The sequence below is a fragment of the Macaca fascicularis genome, chromosome 1, assembly GCF_037993035.2.
Source record: "Macaca fascicularis isolate 582-1 chromosome 1, T2T-MFA8v1.1".
Lineage (NCBI taxonomy): Eukaryota > Metazoa > Chordata > Mammalia > Primates > Cercopithecidae > Macaca > Macaca fascicularis.
This window is the reverse complement of record NC_088375.1, coordinates 201,862,893-201,889,682: the sequence shown is the minus strand read 5'-3', so window position 1 is coordinate 201,889,682 and position 26,790 is coordinate 201,862,893. Positions and strand designations below refer to the sequence as shown.

Here is a 26,790-nt window from a genome sequence, read left to right as displayed (position 1 = left end):
GGCCTCCCAAAGTGCTGGGATTACAGGTGTGAGCCACCGTGCCCGGCCTTTTTTGGTTTTCAAGATGGAGTTTTGCTCTTGTCGCCCAGGCTGGAGTGCAGTGGCACGATCTTGGCTCACTGCAACCTCCGCCTCCTGGGTTCAAGTGGTTCTCCCGCCTCAGCCTCCTGAGTAGCTGGGATTACAGGCGCCCACCACCACGCCCAGCTAATTTTTGTATTTTTAGTAGAGACAGGGTTTTGCCATGTTGGCCAGGCTGGTCTCAAACTCCTCACCTCAGGTGATGCACCCACCTCCGCCTCCTAAAGTGCTGGGATTACAGGCATGAGCCACCATGCTTGGCCCATTGATTTATTCTTTAAAAGTTGAAGAATTATTTAGGGATTCCATCAAGGCCATGCACCTTTTTCAATGTTTGACCTTGTTTTTTCTGTGGCTCTGTCAGACATATGTGCCTTTGAAGAAGGCAGCTAGGTGCAGCCAGGAGGCTCCTTGTCTGGGACTGCCCGGAATTCTACTAACTCCCAGTAGAGCCTGGGGCAGGTCACCTTCCCTCTCTGAGTTTTCTCATCTGTAAAATGGGAATGCAATCATGCCATCTGCCTCCCACATAAGGTATGAAATGGTGGTGGTATGTTTTGTAAATGAGGGACCCCCTGCCCTCTCTCACAGAGGGGCCTAGTGGCTGGGAGACTGGGCATCTTGGATTTTTGCAGATGCTTGTCCATTTCCACTCAATTATCAGACTTGTAAAAATAGCTGAGATTTACAAGCTTGTTGCCACAGCTTTTAGAATATTTATTTCACAGATTCCTTTTTTTTTTTTTTAAATAGGCTAGGCGCAGTGGCTCACAACTGCAATCTCAGTACTTTGGGAGGCTGAGGTGGGGGACCACCTGAGTTCAGGAGTTTGAGACCAGCCTGGCCAACATGGCAAAATCCTGTATCTACTAAAAATACAAAATTTAGCTGGGTGTGGTGGCGGGTACCTGTAATCTCAGCTACTCAGGAGGCTGAGACAGGAGGATGGCTTGAACCCAGGAGGCAGAGGTTGCAGTGGGCTGAGATCGCACCACTGCACTCCAGCCTGGAGGACAGAGTGAGACTCTGTCTCAAAAAAAAAAATTAAATAGCTACATAAATAGTAAAAGCATAGCTTTGCATTATTTCATGTAAAGTTTTAAAATCTTTTTTTTTCACTTTTTTTTTTTTTTAATTTACACCACTAATAACAAGTGAGGGAATGCTAACTTCTTTTTTTTTTTTTTTTTGAGACAGAGTCTCACTCAGTCACCCAGGCTGGAGTGCCATGGCTCGATCTCTGCTCACTGCAAGCTCCGCTTCCTGGGTTCACACCATTCTCCTGCCTCAGCCTCCCAAGTAGCTGGGACTACAGGCGCCCGCCACCATGCCCAGCTAATTTTTTGCATTTTTTTAGTAGAGACAGGGTGTCACCGTGTTAGCCAGGATGGTCGCGATCTCCTGACCTCATGATCTGCCTGCCTCAGCCTCCCAAAGTGCTGGGATTACAGGCGTGAGCCACCGCGCCCGGCCGGGAATGCTAACTTCTTATAATCCAAGGGTGCCTTTTCTCTTTACCATGGAAGAATCTTTGAAATTGATTTTCTCAAAGATCCTTGTAGATTCATTTATAGAGCATCTCCTCCACTCATCTTTAAACATTAGCTTAACGTTTTTCAATGAGTGGGGCTAAGGGAAATAATTCAGAGAAATTGAAGTTAATTTTATTCATTAACGAAAAGTTTATAAACAAGAATGTTCAGTTATATGAACAAAGATACAGTATTCCTTTGTCTCCCCTTCTTAGAATGTGAACTTCATGACCACAGGAATTTTATTTTGTGTGTGTGTTTACTGCTGCATTTCCAGCTCCTAGATCACAGCCTGGCAATTAGTAGGTGCTCAATAAGCACTTTTGAATGAATGAATTCCTGAAGATTGGATAGCTATCATTCTTAACTTACATAATGTACATATTTTTCTTTATTAATGGGACTAATAGATTATTAATTAACTTTTTGTCAAATATATGAACATTATTTCTGCTTATGGAAACTGTGACTTTTCTTTCTCAATTTTCCTCATTCCTGCTCTGGCTAAGGTATTGAAATGCCTTTCCTTTTTCTCTGCTGGTTTTCTCTGTTGCTTCTGTCTATGCCCTTTGGATGACTTCTATTCATATCCTTTTTCTCTCCTTTCTCACTCTTTTTCTTTCTCATCACTCATGTGTTCCACGTTCTTTAATTCATTTATTTACAAAATATTATTCGAATAAGCACCTAATGGATGCCAGCCTGCTAGGCATGGAGGAGATGGGGATGACAAGACCTACATGTCTCCTGGGCTCATGGAATCTATAGTCTTCAGGGAAGACAGACCTGAGCAGATATTTCACAAATATTTATGAGTTATGGTAAACACTATGAAAGCAAAGCCTGAGGGAGCATGGAGCTTTAGGAAAGGCTTCCCTGAAGCCATTTTAGCTGGGATCTAAAGGAGAAATAGGAATTTGTAGGTTTGGGGCCTCAGGGAATAGCAAGGAGGCAGGTAGGAGGTATGGGAAGGGAAGTAGGGTTTACCTGGGGAGCCCAGAGCAACTGGAGTAACTGGAGCACAGCAAGTGCAGTGATGGGAGAAGAGGCCCCTCAGAGGGCACAGTCATCACCATCAACATTTCAGCGGTGACTCTAGGACCTGCCTGGCAGGATCCCTGCCGACACCGTGGCAAATGGCATTGATACCTTGGTTGTCCACAGTCTGTTACAAATTTCTGGATTTGGAAATCATTTAAGAAAAAATCTTATGTCATTGGTAGTTGTGTCTTTGGGCAAGTCATTTAAGCTCTCAGAGCCTCAGTTTTTCTGAAATGAGAGTAATTGTGTCTACTCCATGGGGTCCGTGACCTCTGCCAGGTCCCCCTGTGATTGTTGTTGGAAGTCCATCTTGCTCATTAGACTGAGGGCCTGAGGGAGGGTGAGTCTAGCCCACCAGTGTACTGCTGGCTCCTGTTGCTGGGCCTGGCATGGAGTGAGGACATCTGGGAGGGCTTCATAGACAAGGGAGCCCCAGGGCTGGGCTCAGAGGACAGGCTAGATTTGAGGGTCGGGGAAGGGCTGTAGAGGTGTGGACATACCGACGTCTGGAAAGAGGCCAGTGAAGACCGAAGTGCAGAGATGGTAACAACAACAATCACAACAGTAACAGTTACAATTGTGCTGACCTTCCGTGCACCCTCGCCGTGTGCCGGCCACTGTTCTACATGCTCTCCATACACTAACTCATTTATCCTTGCAGGAACCTTATGAGGTAAGTACTGTTGTTATTCCCATTTTACAAATGAGCAAACTGAGACATGGAGAGATTAAGCATTTTGCCCAAGGTCACACAGCTAACAACTGCTGGAACCTGGATTTAAGACCAGGCATTTGTGACTTCAGAGTGTAAAAGGCAACGAATGCAGAGAAGTGGGAAGGGCCTTAAATGCTAAGTTAGGAGGCCCATCTAGACTTTATCCTGTTGGCTATGGGAGCCATAGAAGGCTTTAGAGGGAGGGAGTGGCAAGGCTGTTGTATGCCCAGGAGAGCTGGCATGGCCATCCCTTCTTCCTACAGAAACCATCCACGGAGCAACCCCTGTACAGCAGCAGCCTGTGGGGCCCGGCGGTTGATGGCTGTGACTGCGTGGCTGAGGGCCTGTGGCTGCCGCAACTACATGTAGGGGACTGGCTGGTCTTTGACAACATGGGTGCCTACACTGTAGGCATGGGTTCCCCTTTTGGGGGGACCCAGGCCTGCCACATCACCTATGCCATGTCCCGGGTGGCCTGGTAAGAGGGCCCTGCTGGAAAATGGGGGTATGGGGAGGAACTGGGCAGAAATGAGGGAAACCTGGGATTTGAGATTCTGCTTCTGTGTAATCCAATTTGACAAATAGCTGTTGGCTGCTGATCCCACGTGAGGCCTGTGCTTGGCACCTGGCTGTGGCCGTGAGTGAGGCTGGGCTTTCCTAGAGGAGCTCATAGCTCTGAGGGAGACACAGAGAAGCAGACAGGCCCTCGTGATAATACTGTGCCCGGTGGAAGCGCAGAGCCCTCCCTGAGGCCCGGGCCTCCCTGAGGAAGTGGGAGTCAACTACAGGAGGGGGTGGTAGGGCTTCCCTGAAGAAAGGAACAGAAAGCAAGTGTGGCGCATTCAAGGCTCTCATGGAGGGTGGCTGTGACTGGAGAGGGAGGCAGGGCTAGATCTGGGAAGGGCTTGAAGGCCGAGTGGCATGCTTTGAGAGCAGCGGGAGGCATGGACCAGTTTGAAGCAGGGGCATAACACGGTCTGAGTTGCACTTTGGAAAGACCACCCTAGTTCCTGTGCAGACTGAAGACAACGGCAGATGCAGAAAGAGCTGACCAGTTGGGTGGCTGCTGTGTGACACAGGAAGGACTTGGTCTGTCTGCTTGCTGAGCCTAGGTCTTTCCATCTACAAAATAGGTGTAACAGTAGTCCTGCCTGCCCCACCAGGCTAGTCCTGGGATCCAGTGAGGCATGCAAGAGGCATGCAAGATGGGGGAGTCACATCCAGTGAACCCTGACTGAGGTCGTACGTTAGGCATCGTATGACTATTTCACCCACACAAAACTGTGTGGGGGTCAGCGTTATCACAGAGGGGTCATTCTTCTGAGGTCACACGGCTAGTCAGTGGTGAAGTCCCTCTTTGGGGGTAGGGAGAGGGCTACAGAAAGCAGGAGCAGTTTGCCCAGGCACATTCAATTCCTCTGCTGTGTCCAGTCTCAGGACTGTCACCAAAGCTGAGACCTGAAGGCTAAGGAGGAATTAGGTGAGGGTTGATGATGCAGGGAGAGAGACAAGCATGGGTCCAGGCGAGGGAGAGGACATGTGTAAGAGCCCAAAAGATGGCCATAGTGGATGGCCCAGGTGTGCGGGCCGGTGTGGCTGGGAGTGTGGCGGGGGAGGCGGGTAGGGCTGGATCTTGCAGGGCCTGAGAGCAGAAGGAAACTGCTGGCAGCTCAAGGGCAAGGATTTACTTTCAGAAAAGATGAGTCTGGGCCCTGGCTGAGAACTGTCTGGAGAGGGCACGAGCTGATCAGGGAGACTGAAGTGGTGTTACCTGTGGGGATGGAGACCACTGGGCACAAGAGGATGTTCAGAAGCTGGGCTCAGCAGGGCCCGACTGGGTGTGGGAACAAGATTGCCAACTGTTTCCAGCTCTGATGGTGGAGCCATTTATCAACATGGGTATGTAGGAGGAGAAGCAGTTTGTGGGATTTTTTGAGAGAATGGGATATGATTTTGTTGTGTTTGAAGTCCTAAGCCTGGGGTATGATGAATGTGGGCTTTGGAGTGAGAGTTGGGTTCAGTCCTAGTTCTACCACCTACTAGGGATGTGATCTTAGGTAGGTCACTTCTCTCTCTGGGGAACTGACTGATTACATCATCAATGCAATGGGGATGGTAATGCCTCCCTCATGGGGTTTTTGGGAAGATACAAATAGATAATATAAGTGCCTGGCATGATGTCTGGCACATAGGAAATGCTCGATACATGTGAATTTCTTTCCCTTGTTGGGGGTGGGGACCACATGGGAGTAGGAAGCAGTTGGGGAGGGGTCAGCAGCCTGTCCTTGCCCCTGCCCTCAGCTGAGCTCGGGCTCAGGTGAGAGCCCTCTGCCCAATCGGGCTGCGTCTCCAGGTACAGGGGCCTGCCAGCCCCATGCTGGCTACTTGCAGCACCCCTTTTTCACCCCTAGGGAAGCGCTGCGAAGGCAGCTGATGGCTGCCGAACAGGAGGATGACGCGGAGGGTGTGTGCAAGCCTCTGTCCTGCGGCTGGGAGATCACAGACACCCTGTGCGTGGGCCCTGTCTTCACCCCGGCGAGCATCATGTGAGCGGGCCTCGTTCCCCCTGGAGAACCCCAGCGGGGCCTCAGAGATGCCTCTGGGAGAGGTGGGGAAGATGGCAGGCAAGGGTACCCTTGACCAGGACTCTGGTGCCCACCCTGCCGCCCCCGTGCTCCACCTGTAGTGTTTCTGCCCTGTAAATAGGACCAGTCTTACACTCGCTGTAGTTCAAGTATGCAACATAAATCCTGTCCCTTCCAGCTGTGTCTGCCTCCTCTGCAGCGCAAGGGGCCTGGTCAGCCAGGTGTGGGGGTTTTCTTGGGGTCTCCTCTGGTCTCCTTCCACCTTTGTAAATATAATGCAATAAATAAATATTTAGGTTTTTTAAAACTGCAGCGGAATCTGGCCATTCGATTCACAAAGCAGCCTGGGCTAGGCCTGGTGCAGGATTTCCCCACCACGCACTGATGAGCCCACACCCTCTGCCTCAGTCCTGAGCCCTGGCTGCAGCATGCGCCTCCTGCACTGGCACTCACCGTCTCTGACTCATCTCTCTCAACCTCATGGGCCTCCAGTCCTGGTGCCATAAAGAAGGGGCTGCTGTCAGGGACTGAGATGGGCAGTTACATAGCTCATAACTGGTGAATGGCCTTTGTGTTAGCCCAACACCCAGCCTAAGGCCTGACCCAGAGTAGGGGCAATGGAGTATTTAACACAGCTGTGGAAATTCATACCGAAGATACAGAGCCAAAAAAATGGGTGTGCGGGAGGTTTTGAGTGCACCCTGCACCTTTGCTCTCCCTGCAGGTTGGCAAGGCAGTCAGAGTAAAGCAAACACCTGGTGGTCGGTTTCGCTTCTTTGGGCAGTGCCTGTTAGAACAGGGCTGGCCACGGAGTATTGCTGTGTCCAGTGCCGACAGCCCTGGCATCCCCTGAGACTGGCAGTGCTTATCAGGACAAAGGCTTCTTCACACCGCCGGGTTCCCAAATTATGCACCTGGGGTGTGTGAGCTGTTGAGCAAAGGAGTTCAGATCCCGCACAGTGGCTGCAGGGGAATCTAAATATTTTTCTGCTGCAATTAAAAGATTTGAGATATAATTAACACGCAATCAAATTCACCCTTTTAAAGTGCAGAAGCCTTGGCACGGTGGCTCACACTTGTAATCCCAGCACTTTGGGAGGCTCAGGTGGGTGATCACCTGAGGTCAGGAGTTTGAGACCAGCCTGGCCAACGTGGCAAAACCCCATCTCTATTAAAAATACAAAAATTAGCCGGCTGTGGTGGTATGTGCCTGTAATCCCAGCTACTCAGGAGGCTGTGGCAGGAGAATCGCTTAACAGGGAGGGGAAGGTTGCAGTGAGCTGAGGTTGCAGTGAGCCGAGATCACACCACTGCACTCCAGCCTGGGCGACTGAGCGAGACTCCATCTCAAATAAAGGAAGAAATAAATAAAGTGGAGAAGTCAGTGGTTTTTAGTGTATTCAGAGTTGTGTAACCATCACCACTATTAATTCTAGAATGTATTTATCACCCTAGAAAGAAATCCCATACCCATTAGGAGTCACTCTCCATTTTCCCCATTCCCAAGTCCCTGATGACACAAATCTACCTTCCATCTCTATGGATTTGCTTACTCTGGACATTGTATTGTGATGGATTTTCTATCTTCACTTGACTTTCTCTCTGGGTAAGCCTGGCCATCCTGCTTCAGTATCTCAGCCAGTCCTGGGAACTGCACGTGGCTTTGAGGTCATCTCATAAGGCAATGTGGCATGGTTTGGAGTAAACAAGGTGCTTTCTCAAAGCAGGGGTGTCTCCCTTTCCAGGGATCTAGTTTTTGGTATCTTGACAATAAATAGGCTGAAAGCTTGGGATATCAAGAGACTCTGGGCAATCAGAAAGGGTTACTCTACTACCCCATGATCCACCAAAGCCATGATTTACAGGTGTTACCATGCCTGTAATCGTCTATCAGACTCTTTCTGAGACTTCTTCCATCTCAGATTCCAAGCACTCACACTTCTTTTCAGGGGAGGGACATAGGTTTTTCTGCTGCAACCAGGTATCTGCTGTGAAAAGCACAGGAATCCTGGGGAGATCTCATGGCTGGCGGCAGTGAGACCCAGGTGTAGCTGATTCCCTCTTCTGAGCAGGTCCACTGAGGGGACGTTCTGTGGCTTTTGAAATGACAGTGGCCATCGTGGAGTTTGAACAGATTTCTCACTGGAGCCTTTCTAGTGTTTCCTGTTCCATTTGCAGCGAGGATGTGAAATTTACTTTTCCAAGAAAGATATGCACAGAATTTGATGTGGCTTGAGGATAACAGTTAATAGTCATTTTTTTCCCAGTTGTTTTTATTTCTTGTTTCAATCTTTTTCTAAAGAGAAGAAAAAAGCCTGAAACGTGGAGAATGGTAAGGGGCTTCAGGCTTGTGCAGGTGAATCTAAGCAGGGGTCTCCCGGCCCCCTGGCTGCATGGGCACTGCCTCCTCTAAGCTCCCTGCTAAGCAACCCACTGGCAGTGGCTCCTCATGCCTCCTGGCTGCCTTGGAAGCCAGATGTTCCTGTTGGCCTCTCACAGATCCATCCTTCCCCGGGGCCTCACCTGAGGAACATTCTCTTCCCAATGCCTCCCTACAACCCACCTGTGCCTCCCTGAAGCCCCCCCTCTGCTCGTGCTCACTCTCTCTCATTCTCTCCCTCAAGGAGTTAACAGACCTGAGCTTCCATCTTCTCATACTCGAGCCTGGCCCCTTCTTCCCCTTTCCCCTCCACAGTCCATCCTCCACTTAGCAGCCAGATGCCGTACCTCCTGGGATTCCATGTCACCAAGAATGAAATTTAAAGTCCTTCGCCAACTGGCTCTCCAACTCCCACACTTCCCTCTCACACACTGAGTCCTGGCCACACTGGCTTCCTCCCTGTTCCTCAAACACTCCACTGCTGGGCATGCATTTACTGTCCCCTCTCTAGAATGATCTTCCTGGGTTATCTGTGGGCCTCACTCACTTCATTCAGGTTCTGTGCCAATGTTTTCTTTAGGTGAAGCCTTCTGGATCACCCTTTAGAAAACAGCATGTCCCAGTCTCTCTCTTTTCTCTTAACTGGTTTTCTTTTTCTTCGTAGCACCTACCACCACTCAACATACTCTATAACTCCATAATGTGTTCCATAACACAAGGGCAACTGTCAGCCCTTCTAGAATGTGAGCTCTAGGCTCTTGGAATAAACCTGATTTATTTTTTCACTGCTGTGTCCTTATCACCTAGAACGGAGTAGGTGTTCAAAAAGCATATGCTGGATGGGCAAATGAATAAACATGCTCTTAACCTGTCTGAATCTGTTTACTCATTTGTACAATGTGGCTGATAACTATATTTCCCTCAGAGGGTTATTGTGAAGATTAAATAAGAAAATGGGTATAAGGCCGGGTGTGGTGGCTTACACCTGTAATCCTAGAACTTTGGGAGGCCAATGTGAGCAGATCATGAGGTCAGGAGTTTGAGACCAGCCTGGCCAAAATAGCGAAACCGTCTCTACTAAAAATACAAAAAATTAGCTGGGTGTGGTGGTGGGCGCCTATAATCCCAGCTACTTGGGAGGCTGAGGCAGGAGGATCACTTGAACTGGGAGGCAGAGGTTGCAGTGAGCTGAGATCACACTACTGCACTCCAGTCTGGACGACAGTGCGAGACTCCATCTCAAAAAAAAAAAAAAAAAAGAAAGATACAAAAAATTAGCTGGGCATGGTGGCACGCACCTGTAATCCCAGCTACTTGGGAGGCCGAGACAGGAGAATTGCTTGAACCTGGGAGATGGAGGTTGCAGTGAGCCGAGATCATGCCACTGCACTCTGGCCTAGGCGACAGGGCAAGACTCCATCTAAAAAAAAAAAAAAAAGAAAAGAAAATGGGTATAAAGTACTTAGTCTAGAACTTTGCACGTCATGAGGTGCTCAATAAGTGAGGTTGAAAGGTAATTCCTGAGCATTTAGTGAGCACTTACTGTGGCTATAGCCCATGGTAGATGTTGGTGATGCAGAGGTGAGTCCCTCTGAGTTCTCAGGGAGCTCACAGTGCAGCGTGGTCACAGAGGACCTTGAATTACAGAGCCAGAAGTCCGAACTTAATTCTGTAGGCAGTAGGGAGCCCTCTATGCTTCTGGAGCAGAAGCAGCACGTCAGGATCTTCGGGAAGATTAATTGAAAGTGTATTCAAAATAAAAAACAAAAGGAAAAAAAAGTATATTCAAAAGGGGTGGAGGAAGGAGACCTTCAGGGCTGGTAGTGGCATGTGCTTCCTTCACCTCTGCCCACAGTCTGAAAGGCAAACACACCCAGGAAACTTTTGTATTTATTTATTTTTATTATACTTTAAGTTCTAGGGTACATGTGCACAACACGCAGGTTTGTTACCTATGTGTACATGTGCCATGTTGGTGTGCTGCACCCATTAACTCGTCATTTACATTAGGTATATCTCCTAATGCTATCCCTTCCCTCTCCCCCCACCCCACGACAGGCCCTGGTGTGTGGTGTTCCCCACCCTGTGTCCAAGTGTTCTCATGGTTCAGTTCCCACCTATGAGTGAGAACATGCAGTGTTTGGTTTTCTGTCCTTGTGATATTTTGCTGAGAATGCTGGTTTCCAGCTTCATCCATGTCCCTACAAAGGACATGAAATCATCCTTTTTTATGGCTGCATAGTATTCCATGGTGTATATGTGCCACATTTTCTTAATCCAGTCTATCACTGATGGACATTTGGGTTGGTTCCAAGTCTTTGCTATTGTGAATAGTGCCGCAATAAACATACGTGTGCATGTGTCTTTATAGCAGCATGATTTATAATCCTTTGGGTATATACCCAGTAATGGGATCCAGCCAGGAAACTTTGAGGAGGTCAGAGACACAAGTTGTCAACTCTATTCACACCGGCTCAGAGGGAGATGGTGGCTCTCTGGGTGGGAGTCATCCCTCACCTAGGAAACCCACCTGCCCAAGCCATCTCATTCAAGCTGTAAGGGGAACAAAGGGGAGGCAAGAGGACGGGGGTTCCACTCATCCCTTTGCTCCATTTTAAACCCTCTTCCTGGCACCCTTCGGATAAACAGATAAGCCTGGGTAAATTCAATCAGTAAAATCATCTGATTGTCAGTCCTCTGCTGAAAGCCCTTCAGTTGATTCCCACTGCAATGCCAATAAAAGCTAATTTGCCTGAGACCACTGCCCATCTCTCCCACTTCATCTCATGCCACTCTTTTCTCACATTTCAGTTTCTCACATTTACTGACTTCTTTCCTGCCTCCAAGTGTCTGCTTTCGCTGTTCCCTTAGCTACTCCAGCGTTGGCTCATTCTCATCTTAAAGGCCTCAGCTTGAATGTTGCCATCTCAAGAGGGCCTTTTCTAAACATCCTGTTCAAAGTAGCCCCCACCAACTTATGTAGTCATATTTTACAGGAATTAGGTTCTAAAGACAATATTTAAGGTAAGAAGCATATGGTCAAACTTATCATTGAAAATCCCTTAGAAAACTATCATATTGGAGTCTTGTTCATCACACCCTCTTTCCTTTTTGTAACATGCCAGACAAACTTATAACCCCAAATCTCTGCATAGATCTCTCTTCCTCATCCCTTCAGGTCTTTGCTCAAATGTAATGTTCTCATTGAGGCCTTCCTGACTACCCACTTCAGGCTGGGAGTGATGGCGCATGCCTGTAATCCCAGCACGTTGGGAGGCTGAGGCAGGAGGATCACTTGAGCCCAGGAGTTTGAGGTCAGCCTGGGCAACATAGTGATACCCCATCTTAAATCAAACAAACAAAAAAACTGTAACATTTCCATTCCCGCCCCAGCATTCTATAATCCCCTTCACAGCCTTACTTTTCCTCCATAGATCACCCTCTAACATATTATACATTTTACTTAGAATTAAGTTCTGAGAGCAAAGGTTTGTTTATTTTGTTCACCGCTGGGTCCACAGTGCCTAGAATACTGCTGTTCATACAGATGTTCAAGAAATAATTACTGAATGAAGGAATGAATCTTTCAGGCCTCAGCTTGGGTGTTTCTCTCCTTTCTCTTCCTGTGCCTTGATTAGGGGTTCCATCTCTAGGCTTTCATGCATCCTGTATTTATCCCTATTAAAGAACTACTGATCACAACGTACTGTAGTTTTCCTCTCTACATACTTGTCCTCCTGCATATCTAATCATGTTGATTCCACAAAGACAGGGAGTGTTTCTCCTACTTCCTAGTGCGATCTGGAACCTAAGACTGCTTAGCACAGAGTAGATACTTAGTGTCTTTTGAATAAACCAGTTTGGGTGGTGGTGGTGCGGTATCCCTGAATGAGAGTGGAGGATGTGGCTCCTTGTCAGTTCCTGAATAGGTCTAGACCCGGCAGTGGGAAGACTATTGACTGGAATGAGCTGTGGGCCTTTAAAATAACCTCAGGATTACACTTGGGAACAACCCAGCTCCATACACTAGTGAGCCCCAGGCAGGGAGGCATGTAGGACCCCCCAATAGCGCTTTCTCCTTTTCCACTCAGTTAGCTGACCTTGGGGTAGGATCATCAGATAAAATACAGGACATCCAGATAAATTTGAATTCAGAAAAACAATGAGTAATTTTTTAGCATACGTGTCTCATTGCAATATTTGGGATAGTCTTATACTAAAGCATTACTCGTTGTTTACGTGAAATTCAACTTCAACTGGGCATCCTGCATTTTATTTGCTAAATCTGGTAACCCTATTGTGGCAAGTCCCTGTATGCTGCATGTCCCTCTCTGGGTTTCGCTTTCTCCATCTGTGGAATGGGCACAGTTCTGTGAGACTTGCCTCAGGGATTCCTCAGGCGGAGCAAATACCCTCAAGGATCGTCCCTTTGTCCTGGTGAATCGTATGGGAAGCGCGCGTGTCTGAGGAGTTTCTCGCTGTGTAAATACGAGAAGCTCCTTCCTCCAAAAGCCTCCGTTTTCTCATCTGAGCACATGAAACCCTCAGAGGTGGAAACGATTGCCTAGCGGAACCACGACTGCTCAGCTTCCAGCCACCGGAACCCCATCTCACCTCCCCCATCCCTTGAGGCCACGAACTTCCGGTAGCGAAAAGTCACTTCCGTATTCAAGAGCCTCCTAGGCTTCGAGCCTTGCGATGTCTCGCCCTCTGGCGGCTGGGAGGAGGGAACGACTTTACCAAACAGTGAGAAGGAACAGGGAAGTCCATTGGTTGAAAAACGGAGAGGCACAGCTCCGTCTTCCAACCTCCACCAATGTTAAACCGAACCTTCGCCGAGGGCGGGGCTCTCACGGGAAAGGGGTCAACCCGGGACGGAGGCGGCGTGGGAAGAGGGCGACCTTGTCTCTGATCAGCTGGAAAAAGGCCCGGCGTGACACCGGCAGTGGACTCCTTTGCGCATCAGCTACTTCCTCTTCTACTTGAAAAGGAGGATCTGGGTAAAAGAACCGAAAGGCTGTAGAAACTTAAGACTTGTCTCTGATGTCCTTCTCAACCCTCCATTCATATGTGAGGGAAAACACCTGCTGGGTTCACACAGAATATAAGGGACTTTGAAATAATTCTTGATCTTTAAGTCAAGGAGTTTTACATTTTAAAATAATCAAGCGTGCCTACTGCTTGCCAGGCCCTGCCCTCGCCTTCACTCGCATTATTCAATTAATCGACACAGGCCTGTGCATTGTGTCTTATGACAATGACCCTGACCCTCCACTGCCTGTGTTGGAATCCTAGTTCTGCCAGTTATTAGCTGTGTATCCTGGCCCAAGTTACTCTCTGCTACAGTTTCTGACTCTGTAAAATGGGATAATAGTACCTACCTTATACCATTGTTCTAAAGATAAATAACATATTTAGGCTGGGCATGGTAGCTCACACCTGTAATCCCAGCACTTTGGGAGGCCGAGGGTGGAAGGATTGTTTGAGCCCAGGAGTTAAAGACCAGCCTGGGTAAAATAGTGAGACTCCCTGCCTCTCCAAAAAAAAAAAAAAAAAAAAAAAGTAAAGTTGGCCAGGCTAGGTGGCAAGCAGCTGGGGTCCCAGCTACTCTGGAGGCTGAGGTGGGAGGAGCATTGCTTGAGTCTGGGAGGTCGAGGCTTCAGTGAGCCGTGACTGGGGCACTGCACTCCAGTTTGGGCAACAGAGACCCTGTCTCCAAAAGAACAAAAAATTTAACATATTTAAAGCACTTGGAACAGCACCTGACACATGGTAACCACAGTAACCAGGTAAGTTATTTTCATTTACAAATTAGGAAATTGAGGCTTACATATGAAGTAACTTGTCTAGAACAGATAGCAACTAGTGGAGGCAGGTTGGGAAAAGTCTCTGCCTAATCTGAGGGGACTTCTTAATCACTATACCCGCCCAACCCTCTTCCTGTGTCTACAGGAAACCTGTGATGATCCTAATTGCCTTTAAAGCATCATATATATTTATTTGGTAGCACCCTATTACCAAGTGGCTGCTCTCTGGGCATTTTTGTAATTTTAATGAAGTTGGTAAGGTTCTATAACTTGTCTCTCAGATCAGGGGCAAGGCTTCTGGGAGAAGTCAGAATGAATGGCTTCAAGATCTACCTCCTGCTAAATCCTACTTACAGAAAAACCAGTAGAAATGAACTTCTGAACATGTTAAATTTGAGATCTTGTCAGATATCCAAGTGGAGATAATTGTGATTTGATGTGGTAAGTGCTGTGTTAGTGGAAAGCACAGGGCACCAAGGGAGGTCTGATTAAGGACAGATAAAACTGCTGGCCAGGATTAGGACAGGCATGGCAGAAGCAGCAGGTCTTGGTGAATGAGTAGGAGTTGGCCAGGTAGAAAAGTCTGGGGAAGTTGAGGGGAGCATTCCAGACCAGGGGACTGGCGTGTACAAGGGAACAGTTTGATGATTCAGAGCCCTTTCTGGGAACTGGAGTATAGGATAGAAGGTAAGAATGGAATGGAGATTGGGGGCATATTACGAAGAAGTGATCTGAGAAGCCCCCTTATCAACTAAGACAGACTCTAAGATTAAGGAAACAAAAGTAAAAGTTACCTATGGGTTGGGGGTTCATCATATGCCTCCTAACTCTGATTTACAACCCAAGACCGCTACAACTCTGATTGGACAGAGGAGTGGCCTTACAAACATTTTTTTTTGAGACGGAGTCTCACTCTGTCGCCCAGGCTGGAGTGCAGTGGTGCGATCTCGGCTCACTGTAAGCTCCGCCTCCTGGGTTCACGCCATTCTCCCTGCTTCAGCCTCCCGAGTAGCTGGGACTGCAGGCGCCCGCCACCATGCCTGGCTAGTTTTTGTTTGTTTGTTTGTTTGTATTTTTAGTAGAGACAGGGTTTCACTGTTTTAGGATGGTGTCGATCTCCTGACCTCGTGATCCACCTGCCTCGGCCTCCCAAAGTGCTGGGATTACAGGCGTGAGCTACTGTGCCCAGCCACAAACATTCTTTTCTGATAAAGAACTGCAGACCTTAAGCCAGTTTCACCAGCTGATAGAGGCTGTACACAAACTGTGTCCTGTGGTTCATCTTTTGATATAAAAAGCCAAATTCTACCTCATTTTAATGCTAAAATTCTGCCCCAAAGTGAGCATGAGATGATTGTTCCATATATGTTTACCCATTGTGCATGCACTCAACCCCCCTCATAAATATGTATAGCTCTCCCCCAAAATCTGCTGAATATATATGACTCTGTTGTGTAATATGGACCCTGTGAGGCATAAAACCCAACCTGCTCCTTCCTTCCTTGAAGAGAGAACACATTTGGTCCACACCTCCTGGTTTGCAAACTAATACACCCATAAAGCTCTCCTTTCTACTATTTACCCATTCTGGCGATCTTTTGCACAATAAAGGGTGATGTTCTGGAAGTATCAGCAAGGCATCAGAATTTCTGAGCAAGGAAGAGAGGAAGTCAGCTTTGCACATTATTTATTTATTTATTTTGAGATGGAGTTACTCTCTTGTTGCTCAGGCTGGAGTGCAGTGGGGCAATCTCAGCTCACTGCAGCCTCTGCCTCCCGGGTTCAAGCGATTCTCCTTCCTCAGCCTCTTGAGTACTTGGGATTACAGGCGTGAGCCATCACACCCAGCTAATTTTCTATTTTTAGTAGAGACAGGGTTTCACCATGTTGGTCAGGCTGGTCTCAAACTCCTGACCTCAGATGATCCACCCACCTTGGCCTTCCAAAGTGCTGGGATTACAGGTATGAACTGCTGTACCGGGCTGCAGCTTTGCACTTTAGATGGTATACTAGGAGGCAAGGAAGAGGATGTGATAGGCAGTCTCTGAATTGTCCTTAATGATTTCACATCCCAGTATTCACAGCCTGGTGTAATTTCCTCCCCTTGAGTATGGATGGAATTTATTAATTCCATTCTAATGAATAGAATATGTTAGAAGTGATGGGTTGTCATTTCTGAGATTTGATTACAAAAAACTCCCTGTGGCTTCTGTTTTGGGCACCTTCTCTTGTTCTCTTGCTCACTTGCTCTTAGGGAAGACAGCAGCCATCTTGTGAACTTCCCTGTGAATAGGTCTATGTGTCAAAGAGTGGATGACTAATCAATGGCCAGCAAGGACTTGAGGTCTTCTAACAGCTGCGAGTGAGCTTGAAAGTAGATCCTCCCCCAAGCAAGCCTTAGAATGACTGCAGCCCCAGCCAACACCTGATTGCAGCCATGTGAGAGGCCCTTAGCCAGAGGACCCAGTTAAGCCATACCCAGATTCCTGACCCACAGAAAGGGAGATAACTAATATTTGTGGTTTTAAGTTTTACCTAATTTTAAGGTAATTTGTTATGTAGCAATAGATAACTAATACAGAGGGATTAGAAGCAAACAGAGAAGTAGGGAAATTAGGAGGGGGTAGTGGTTGTAGCCCATCTCTCTAATAATGAGAACCTGAATTGTGCAGTGGCTGTGCAGGTGAAGAGCAGAAGATGAATTTGAGATATGTCTGGAAAAAGAATAGAAGACATTTGGCAAGGGAGTTGGATGTGGGAAGGAGGGAGAAGGCAGAGGAGAGAGCAATGCCAGTATTTGGTAATGTGAGGGATGGTATTTGCTAGAGTTGCCACCATGCAGGTCACTGGGGATGAGTTTTAAAAGTGGTTCCTTGAGATTTCTGGCAACAACAAGATAGATCAACAAAGCAGACTCAAGGTTGGTCAAAGAAAACAGCCACTGTGGTCTGGGGAAGAAATAATGCAGAAAAATGGAATCAAGGAAGAGCTGGAGGGAATGCTTTTTCCTTAGTTTGATTTACTTGTCAAAGTGTATAGTATGCCATTCTCCTCTTCATCTAGCCATTCTCTCCACAAATATTTACTAAGTGCTTTCTCTGTGCTAGGCACTGGGGACACACAAGTAAACACACAAGTCCCTGCCTTCATAGTGTTCCTAACTTGGTTGCAGAGAAACAGTAAGATTGAGGCTAGGACTTTTTAGCCACTCCTGCAGGGCTCTGAGGGTCTAAATCTGTGCTGTCTGTTATAGCCACCGGCCTTCTGTGGCTATGAGACACTTGAAATGTGGCTGGTCCAAATTGAATGTGCTGTAAGTGTAAAATACACCCTAGCTTTCAAATATGTAGTTCAAAAGAAAAGATTGTAAATGATTTCAATAATTTTTAAATATTGAGTATTGATTTTAGTATTATCACTGGATAACATTTTGTATGTTTAAAATAAATAAAATAATTAAAATATATTATTTAAATTAATTTCACGTTTCTTTTTAAATTAGTGAAATTAATTTAAATAATATATTTTACTTATTTTGGCTATTAGAAAATTTAATAGCCAAAATACGGCTATTAGAAAATTCAAAATTAAAATTATATATTAAATATATCTCACATTATATTTATGTTGGACCTCACTGACTAAACCTGTATTCCCTACCAGCTTTATCTCTCAGTGACTTTAAGTTTAGTTAATGAAAGGTTTTTTTTTGGTTTTTGTTTTTTTTCGTTGAAAGTAACAGAAACTTTGAGGGGGAATGAAAATTAAAAGTTAGGGGAATTGATTGCAAGCGTCTTCTGAATCAAAGGGATGGTTGATTGAGCAGTCTGGGCAAGGAGCAGGCTTGAGGGGCCTCCGCAGCAGAGCTTCACAGGCGTTAATGTGACCGAACTCCATTTTTGAATTTGACATCCCACATTCCAATTTCTGAGAAGACAGACTCTGACCAGCTCAGTTTAAATCAGGTGTATCCACTCCAGATCCAGCTGCTATGGCTACGGGAAGAATACACTGTGAGCTGCCTACTGCTTTTTTCCCACCCTTACCCTCCAGCCACTATGTTCCCTAAAAGGCAGCATGAGCTCTCAAATCTCTAGGGGTCAGCAAACCTTTTCTGTCAAGGGCCAGATAGTCAATACTTCTTTCGTTTTGTAATTCATAGGGTTTCTTTTGCAACCACTTCATTTTGCCCTGCAGCGCAAAAGCTGCCAGAGACAATACATAAGTGATTGGACATGGCTGTGTTTCAGTGAAACTTCATTCCCAAAACCAAGAGGTGGGCCATAGTTTTTCAACCCCTAAACTGTACTTCCTGTTCCCTCTGCCTGGACTGTCCTTTCACTCCTTCCTTCCAGAAAGTGCCTAGTCATCCTTCCAGTCACAGTTCAGATGCCACTTCTTGGAGGTTTCCGCTAACCTTCCTCTCCTGACTGGTTAGTTGCTCCTTCTCTATGCTCCCACAGACCCCTGTATCCTATGCATGCACTTCTCATATTCTGTTGTCATTGTTCTTTTCTAACCACTAGCTTACTAGTTCTGGGTCTCATTTGTTGTAAATGTACCACCTGGCATTCCTGGCACATGGCACACACTTGAGTGTCATTGGATGAGTGGAAGAAACCACGAACCTTGTGGTTGACACATAGTCAGACTAGATGTCCTGAGATCTTGGGTAGTGGTGAGAATTCTGGGCTTTTAAAATTAGCGGCATGAGAGGCACCTCCTGTAACTCCAATACTTTAGAAAAGCATGGGTGAATGTTTTAAGACAGGAGAAGTGGAAAATTTTAAGGGCTGCAAGCCCTGGATAATGTGATAAGCCACACGTCAGCTGGGGTGAAACCAGGAGTGCACCCCTTGGAGGAGGCTTTGTGCTCCTTGGTAAGGTTCCCTGTGGAGGCCCCATCAGGCCCAGTGGGTCATTAGAGAGACAGTGTTGGGTCGAGGACAGCCTTGGCCCACAGTCACTTACAGTCACAGTTACAGGGCAGCAGAATGGACCTTCCTTGACCCAAGGGCTTGGTGAGTAACATCCAACAGATCCTGGACAGGGGCAAGAGAGGCTGTGAGGCCAAAGACAGTGCTCATGGCCTCTGCAAGGCTTTATCCAGCTAAGCACATTGTCCCTGTTGCCTCAAGAGAGAAAGGAGAATTTCTCCTTTTAATGTCACACTTAAGTGAGACACCTTTGGGCAATACAGACCTGATAGGGCCTTTCCTGGGTGTTTTGCAAAAGAAAACCAAGAATAAAAGAGCAATGGATCTTCCATGTCATTGTGGACCTTGAATGGCTTCCCTGGGCCCCTCATGGGGATGGTGGGCTGGGGCAGGTGACCCGGGACCACTGGCGGCATGTTTTCCATATGATAGAGCTGATGACCAGCAGAGTGGATGAGGAGAGCAGGGCCGGGATGGTGATCACTGCAGCTTGCAAGCCACCCATACCTGGCCAAAGGGATGGGGCATCAGGGCACCGCAGCTTGTAAGCCACCCACGACTGGACAAAGAGATGGGGTGTCAGGGCAGGGGCAGTGGACTTCTCCCCCAGGGCAGGCTGTGCTCCTAGTCAGCAGCCTTGGCCCACACAACATTGGGCTCCCACGACATGGAGGAGGCATGGTGCAGAGCAAACGCAGGCTGGGAGGCAAAGATTGAGTGACCTTGAGCAAGTGGCCAATTGTTCTTCCCCTAGTGTTTGGCACTTAGAAAGTGCTGGGGACCTGCTTATGGACCCAAAGGGAGAGATGTGATCCTAATACCACCAGATGCTTTACATGCCTTATCTTACTCAACCTGGCAAGCTACCTCTACTGCTACCGCTTACCAGCTGGTGAAACTGTGATGCAGAGGCTGGCTTCTCTGAGGCTAAAATGTTTATAAGGGGCAGAGGCAGGATTTGAACCCAGGTCTGCATGTTGCCAGGCCTTCATGCTATCCATGTGCTTCCCCACAAGCATGCTGTGAACACTTACCACGAGCTATGCTGTTCCTCCTTCCTGGACCACTTTGCCCAGCGCTTACTTGGTGTGCACGTCTCAGCTTCAGCAGAACCTCCTCCAGGATGAACCTCTTCTCTGAGTTCCTGAGAGCCCCTCTTATTCTCCTGAGTCCTCAGCCTATGTGCTATGTTTGCCTGGTCACCATCAGTTCTTCGAGATAGACCTGGGATGCGGCTGTCGTTGCCTATCTTAGTGCCTAGCAAGCTGTAGGAATTGCTGGGTAAGCGACTGAACGAAGGAGTGAAGAGCACAGTGAGGCTCCCCAGGCCCAGCCCTTCCTCCCCACCCTGCAGGTAATGTGTTTCTTTCTTTGGGACTTGCCCAAAACCAATACTTGTCTGGACTGAGCTGGGGAAGGTGGACCTGAGCTAGGCTGAACAAACACAGCCTTCTCTTTCTGGCTGCCCCCATCCCTGTTCAGTTCTGGGCATTTGACTCCAGCCCAGGGGCCAATCCCTTCCTCCCTCCCTTCCTTCCTTCCTTTCTTTTTCGAGACAGTGCCTCGCTGTGTCACCCAGGCTGGAGTGCAGTGACACGATCTTGGCTCACTGCAATCTCTGCCTCCCAGGCTCAAGCAATTCTCATGCCTCAGCCTACCGAGTAGCTGGGACTACAGGTGCACGCCACCACACCCAGCTAATTTTTTGTATTTTTAGTAGAGACAGGGTTTCACCGTGTTGGGCAGGTTGGTCTTGAACTCCTGGCCTCAAGTGATCTGCCTGCTTCGGCCTCCCAAAGTGCTGGGATTACAGGCCAGAGCCACTGCGCCTGGCCCCAGGGGCTGTTTCTGGTTCCCCAACATCTGCCTATGAAAATCAGCCAGGCCGGGCACAGTGGCTCACGCCTGTAATCCCAACACTTTGGGAGGCCGAGGCAGGTGGATCACAAGGTCAGGAGTTCGAGACCAGCCTGGCCAATATGGTGAAACCCTGTCTTTACTACAAATACAAAAATTAGCTGGGCATGGTGGTGCACACTTGTAGTCCCAGTTGCTTAGGAGGCTGAGGCAGGATAATTGCTTGAACCCAGGAGGCAGAGGTTGCAGTGAGCTGAGATCATGTCACTACACTCCAGCCTGGGCAACAGAGCAAGACTCGGTCTCAAAAAAAAAAAAAAAAAGAAATCAGCCAGTGCTTGTGCTTGGTTTGGTGGGAGTGGGGGAGTGACGGTTGGCCGGGAGGCACAGAGCCAGGCTTCACAGAGCTGTGCCATGAACTTGCTGTGTGACCCTGAGGAAAACATCTCCTCTCTCTGGCCTCAGTTTCCTCAACTGTAGCAAGGGAAGAATGATCCCTACACCCATCGCAGGGTAGTATGGGGACTAGAGGATAATAAGGAGCATGGGTTTGGGAGTCACACAGCCCTGGGTTCAAATCTGAGCTCTGCCACATAAGTGGAAAGTCATCCTAACTCTCTGGACCTTGTGTTCTCATCAGTAAAAAGGGGATAAAAATGGCATCTCCTCTTAGGCTTGTCGTGAGGATTAAATGAGACGACAGCCCATAATAATTATTATGTTAATGATATTTCAAACCAGACCTGGTCTATAATTGGATTCATCTAATCATAAGGTGTACAGGGACTTTGAGAGAAAAAACAGAGCATTTGAAAACATGGATTCCAATTGGGTTTTAGAGTTTCAGAGCTGGGAAGGTGCCTTAGAAACCACCTGGCTATATTTCCCCTTTTATAATTGGTAAGAAGACTGAGAACCCCAGAGTGGGGATCTTGCCCAACACCACACTTAACCACACTATTTGGCTAGTAAATTCCTTGGGCAGAGTATGGGCTTGGGCTGGGAAGCTGGGTATTTGCTTTGGGAACCAGAAAACTTTCAAGTGGCTCAGCAGCCTCCTTGGCCCACCTCTGGTATCTTACCTGCCCCTGTCCCTTCCTCAGTCCCATCATTCTGAGGGAAAGCTGGCCACGGAACAAGGGCAAGTGGCACTGTCCCTTGCCCAGCTTGAGTCCAGAGGCCTTCCCTTGCCTCACAGTCAGGACCACCCAGGCCCCCACCTCCATCCTCCCCACTCTGGGTCTTGGGTTGGCAGCAGAGCTGAGGAGCCCAGGGTCCAGGGAGGTGGCGGGGGAAAGGGGCGGGCTTCTACTTACTGCACCGATGGGCGGTGCTGGAGAAGTTGCAGGGGGACTGCATAACCATCAGTGGGGTGTGGGGTGCTGGGATTTCAGCTCAGGGGAGGTGGAGGAGGCAGGTGCTCAAAGACTTCTCAGGGCATTTTATTCCTGAAAGGGAGCCAACAGGTTACACCCTGGAGCAAGAGCGTTCTGGTCATCTGCTACGGTGGGTTCCCTACTCAGAATGGGGGTCAGGAAAAGTGGGCTTCTAAGGGACCCTGAGTTCACACAGCATACTAAACTGATGCTGTAGACTAATATGGAATAACAATCTTTTATTAAGTGGAAAAAAACAGGTTATGGAACAATAGGTAAAGTGTTTTGATTTATATAGAATATGCTCACATAGAAAAAAGGCTGGGCTAAGTGCAGTGGTTCATGCCTGTAATCCCAACACTTTGAGAAGCCAAGTGGAGAGGTCGCTTGAGACCAGGAGTTCAAGATGAGCCCAGGCAACATAGCGAGACCCTGTCTGTGCAAAATTTGTTTTAAAATTAGCATGCCCAATAATAGTCCTAGCTACTTGGGAGGCTGAGGCACTGTGATCGTGCCATTGCACTCTAATCTGGGTGACAGAGTGAGATCCTGTCTCAATTAAAAAAAAAAAAAGTAAACCTTATCAAAATGCTAGCAGCAGTTATCTCTGGACAGTGGCTGATGGATGATTTTTTTTACTTTGTGTCTTGACTGTATTTTCCAACTTTTCTATAATGAGCATGTTACAAGAAAATAAAACGACCCAGGAAAGCAACACATTTTAAATGAGAAAATCTTTTGACCAACAATTTCATTTGTAGGAGCCTGAGGAGCCTGGGGTCCAGGGAGGTAGCAGGGGAAAGGGATGGGTTTCTACTTAACACCACAGAATACATAGAAAGATGAACAGTATGTGAAGGATGATCATATTTTTTGTAAAAGAAAATGACATTTGTTTATATGTAAGCAAAAATGCCTGCAGGACTGGCACTGACTGTTAATAACTGCTGACTTCTGGGACTGGGGAAGGAGAATGAGGAGAATTTCTACTTTCTACTCTGTTTATTTTAAATTTTTAAAATGAGCACAAGTTATATTATAATTTGTTTAAAAAGCAAACACATAACTTTCCTAGTCTCTGCCTCTTTTCCCTGGCTCTCCCTGCACAAAATCTAGGTGTAGGGGGTGGTCAGTGAGGGTCGCTCTGGGGGCTCAGCATCATCAGGGAGGGGTTATCTCTGGTCTGTAAGTTCCCTCCCATCTTGGAGATGGGGTCGTTTCACAATTACAGCTTGACATTAGGCAGTTTCAACCAGAAAACATTTTCTGGCATTCTCTCTGCACTCAGCATGCAGAACCATAGGACAGGATCCCCACTTTGAGATGCTCATGCCTGGTGGCAGTGGGAGACCCAGAGTCCTTCTTGGAAAGCCCAGGATCAGTGAATCTCCTGGACCTGAATGACTCACACAGCCTGCCTTGAGTGGGACATGAAGGATGAGTAAGATTTCAACAGTAAGGAAAAGGAGGGCATTAGGCAGGGGGAAGAGGATTCCAAAAGCAGATTCATTAAGGCCAAAAATATGCTTATCTAACATTATATGCATAGGTTGTTTTCCTCCTGCAGAGGAAGCCCCTGCAAACAGAAAGGCTGTAGTGCATGGCCATTAGCCTGTATTGGGCTGCTGGTGGGGAGGGCTGAGTGCTGAGGACTGGGGCAGGAGTGGGACAGATCAGCTGGAAAGACAGGAGCCACCAGCAGCTGCCGTAGTGCTGCCATATGGTGTCATAGGAAGTCCCCTGTCTCTTTCTGTCCTCCCCATAATCTTTCCCCTGCTGCTTGTCAGGGTGTCTGAGATCCCACCATCAGCTACTCTTCTGCTGGGAGGGTTCCTATTATAAATGTGCATAGGTCGTATCAGGGAGACGTCTTAAACATAAGCCAGTTATGCTGAGGAACACAGGAGGGTAAATTCTGATGGAGGAATGAAAGAAGTGGGGAAGGACTTTCCAGAGTGTGGCAGAGGGGGGTCCCTAAGAGGAAAGGGGGGTGAGAAGGGTACCACTGGACAAACTCCAGGAAGCTGCCTCAGGCTAGAACTTTTGCCTTGTCCCTCTTGTTGAGCCGATGAGGAACAGGGATGCTTAAGGTGGCGATGAAGGAGCTGTCCAGGGTCATCAGTGAGTCAGAGACAGAGCTGGGGTTTACCCAGGTCTCAACCCACAGCCCCACCCTGGTGAGAGGCACACACCTCCAGCCTGTCTGCTTTTATTGGTGACCTCTTGGGTCTGCTTCTCCCTTCTCCCAATGACAAGAACAGAGCTGCTGGGCCCCAGGACCTCGCTTCCGGTTGGCAGATCTGGCAGCTTGGTCAGGGAGGGCCTTGGCCTGGGGTATGCGGTGAGCAGAGGAAGCAGGCACACGGGCTCAGCCTGTAGGGAGTGAGGGGACAAGAGCCCCTTTTCTGGGGAAAAAGATGTAAAAACATTCAAACCACTTGATATATCCCAGGGCTTTCTCTAGTGCCATGAAATTAGTGAACCCCCTTGGACCATCAGTCCCAATGCTCTCACTTACCTGGGACTCCCTGCAGCTCCAGCAGCTGCCTGGGCTGGGCTTTGTCCTTGCTGTGGCTGGTGCTAGCTCTGAACTCTGTTGCCAGCAAGGGAGGACCAGGTGTGGGCAGGTATGAAGTGGCTCTGCCCTGGAGGTCCACGCCAGCTGTCTCTTCTCCTTGGAGAGGATGACAGAGGAAGGCACCCAGCTCCTGGTGCCTGGGGTTGTTGGAACCCTCCTCTCTCCTTCTCCTTCTGCTCAGGTTCCAGGTTCCCAGGGGGTAGGAGGAGGCACCAGAATCCACAAGAGGGAGACTGAAGTTTGCATGAAAAGAGCTGATGGCTGGGAGTCAGGAGACCTGGATCTGGCCCTGACTGTGCCCTGCAGGCTTTGCATGTATGTCCCAGTTTTCTTCTCTGTACATGGCAGGGTTGAGATCAGGGGTCTCTCCTCAGCCATGCTGGGGCCTGTGATACTGACTGGCATGCTCACCCCAGGGAGGACTTCCTGATTCGATCACCCTTTTCTCCCTCCTTCTCCTCTTGGAGGAGCTGCAGTCCCCAATTCTGATAGGCACTTTTGTACCCCCACAGACCTTCTTAGATGTGGGACCCTTCATCTCTGAGCACCTCCCTCCTAAGCCCTGGCCCTGCCCCTTCCAGCCTGGCCTGTGTTCCTTTTCTTTGCCTGGGCTCGGGCCCTCTCAGCTGGTTAATCTCCCTCCCCTGTGTGCTGACTGGGAACCAGGACACCTGAGTTCTGATCTCAGCTCTGCCGTATGCTGTGTGATATGGAGCTAGAAACTAACCTTCTCTGGGCTTCAGGTTGGACTGGAGGATCACTCAGACCCTTCCAGCATTCAGATTTGATCACAGTTTTGGGAAGCTCACCAGGACCTGAGGTTTTGTGCCTCTGATGCCAGCTTCCTGAAAGCCCTTCCCCAGTCCTTGTCATGACATCAGGGTAGGAAGTCCCTGGGTCTCTGGTCCACAGTGTCAGCCCTTCCCCCACTTCATCTAATTTCAAGGAGGGGGGAGCATTTTGTAATAGAAATATGATAGAACTGTGGAAATTTTGGAAGCAGATAGAAAACTGTTTGTTCTGATAGGCTGATAGGTGCAGCAAACCACCATAGCACACATTTACCTATGTAACAAATCTGCACGTCCTGCACATGTATCCTGGAACTTAAAAAAAGAGAAAACTGTGCTATTTTGAATTTAGCGTTAAAAATACATTCTTTTCATTAAGATATCAAATAAAAACAAAGGAAAATGAACACATTTCAAAATAAAAGTACTTCCCCCTCCTCCCCTCTCCTACTTTTTTTTTTGGAGGCTGTGCTTCCCTTTTGTGGTTCAGGATTACAGGAAGATTGTGTAGAAACTTCGGTGTCCCAGAGTAAGGGGAAATAACCGTGTCCTGATGGGCAGTGATAATTCAGCACTTTGGTTAGTACTCTCCCTTCCTCTCCCACCTCCCACCTCCTTCCTAGCCCTCTGTAATTAAGCCTGTGATACGGGACCTTTGCAATTGACCTTGTGATGCTGTGCTTGGGGGTGGTGAAACAGAGCTGAGACCCAGGCAGGAGGGGAGGAGACAGAGAGTGCTGCCCAGGTGTCAGCAGTCAGCCTCTCGAGATGGCCTCCCTGGCAGGAGGGAAGGCCCCATCCCCAGAGCCCCTGAGCCGAGTTCTGTGCTGCCAAGAGGAGTTATCTCTGTTGTTTTCTGTTCCTGCTGCCACCCCAGAGAGAAGGAGCCAGAGCTAATGGCCTTGTTAGATGCTGAGCAGTGCAAGCCGTGGGACCTCACATGAGACTTACAGAATCCTGGACCATCAGAGCTCAGGCCCTGGCAATTAATCAACTAGAATAGATACCTAACCCTTCCCCAATACAGATGGGGAAACTGAGGTCTAGGGAAGGAGAGAGACTTGCTCAGGGTCCCATGGGGCCTTTCTAACTCCACTCCTGACCCTGGGA

The 26,790-nt window shown here is 48.1% G+C and overlaps 1 protein-coding gene and 3 long non-coding RNA genes across 23 annotated transcripts in view; 2 read left to right on the top strand and 2 right to left on the bottom strand.

The window, feature by feature from the left end:
- The window catches only part of AZIN2 (antizyme inhibitor 2), a 42,051-nt gene extending 35,785 nt beyond the window's left edge, over positions 1-6,266 (top strand). For all 18 annotated transcript variants that reach the window (XR_012432296.1, XR_012432212.1, NM_001293755.1 and 15 more), the window contains 2 exon segments: positions 3,633-3,847; positions 5,781-6,266. Coding sequence is in view for 16 of the 18 variants with exons in the window: in NM_001293755.1 (NP_001280684.1) it covers positions 3,633-3,847; positions 5,781-5,919 (354 nt within the window). In the remaining 2 variants the exon portion in view is untranslated.
- A 1,058-nt stretch (positions 6,267-7,324) lies between these two features.
- On the bottom strand, positions 7,325-12,946 carry LOC123569430 (uncharacterized). Its single transcript, XR_006693111.3, has 4 exons — positions 12,718-12,946; positions 9,878-10,190; positions 9,633-9,754; positions 7,325-8,250 (listed from the first exon to the last, which is right to left on the bottom strand). It is a non-coding gene; the product is annotated as an uncharacterized lncRNA (long non-coding RNA).
- Positions 12,947-13,200: 254 nt separating this feature from the next.
- LOC135966536 (uncharacterized) overlaps positions 13,201-26,790 on the top strand; it is a 39,241-nt gene continuing 25,651 nt past the window's right edge. For all 3 annotated transcript variants that reach the window (XR_012423046.1, XR_012423043.1, XR_012423038.1), the window contains exon 1: positions 13,201-13,334. This is a non-coding gene — a long non-coding RNA (uncharacterized lncRNA). The remainder of the gene's footprint in view (positions 13,335-26,790) is intronic.
- Positions 22,536-26,543, bottom strand: LOC141408427 (uncharacterized). The gene is made up of 2 exons (XR_012423047.1): positions 24,830-26,543; positions 22,536-24,716 (listed from the first exon to the last, which is right to left on the bottom strand). It is a non-coding gene; the product is annotated as an uncharacterized lncRNA (long non-coding RNA).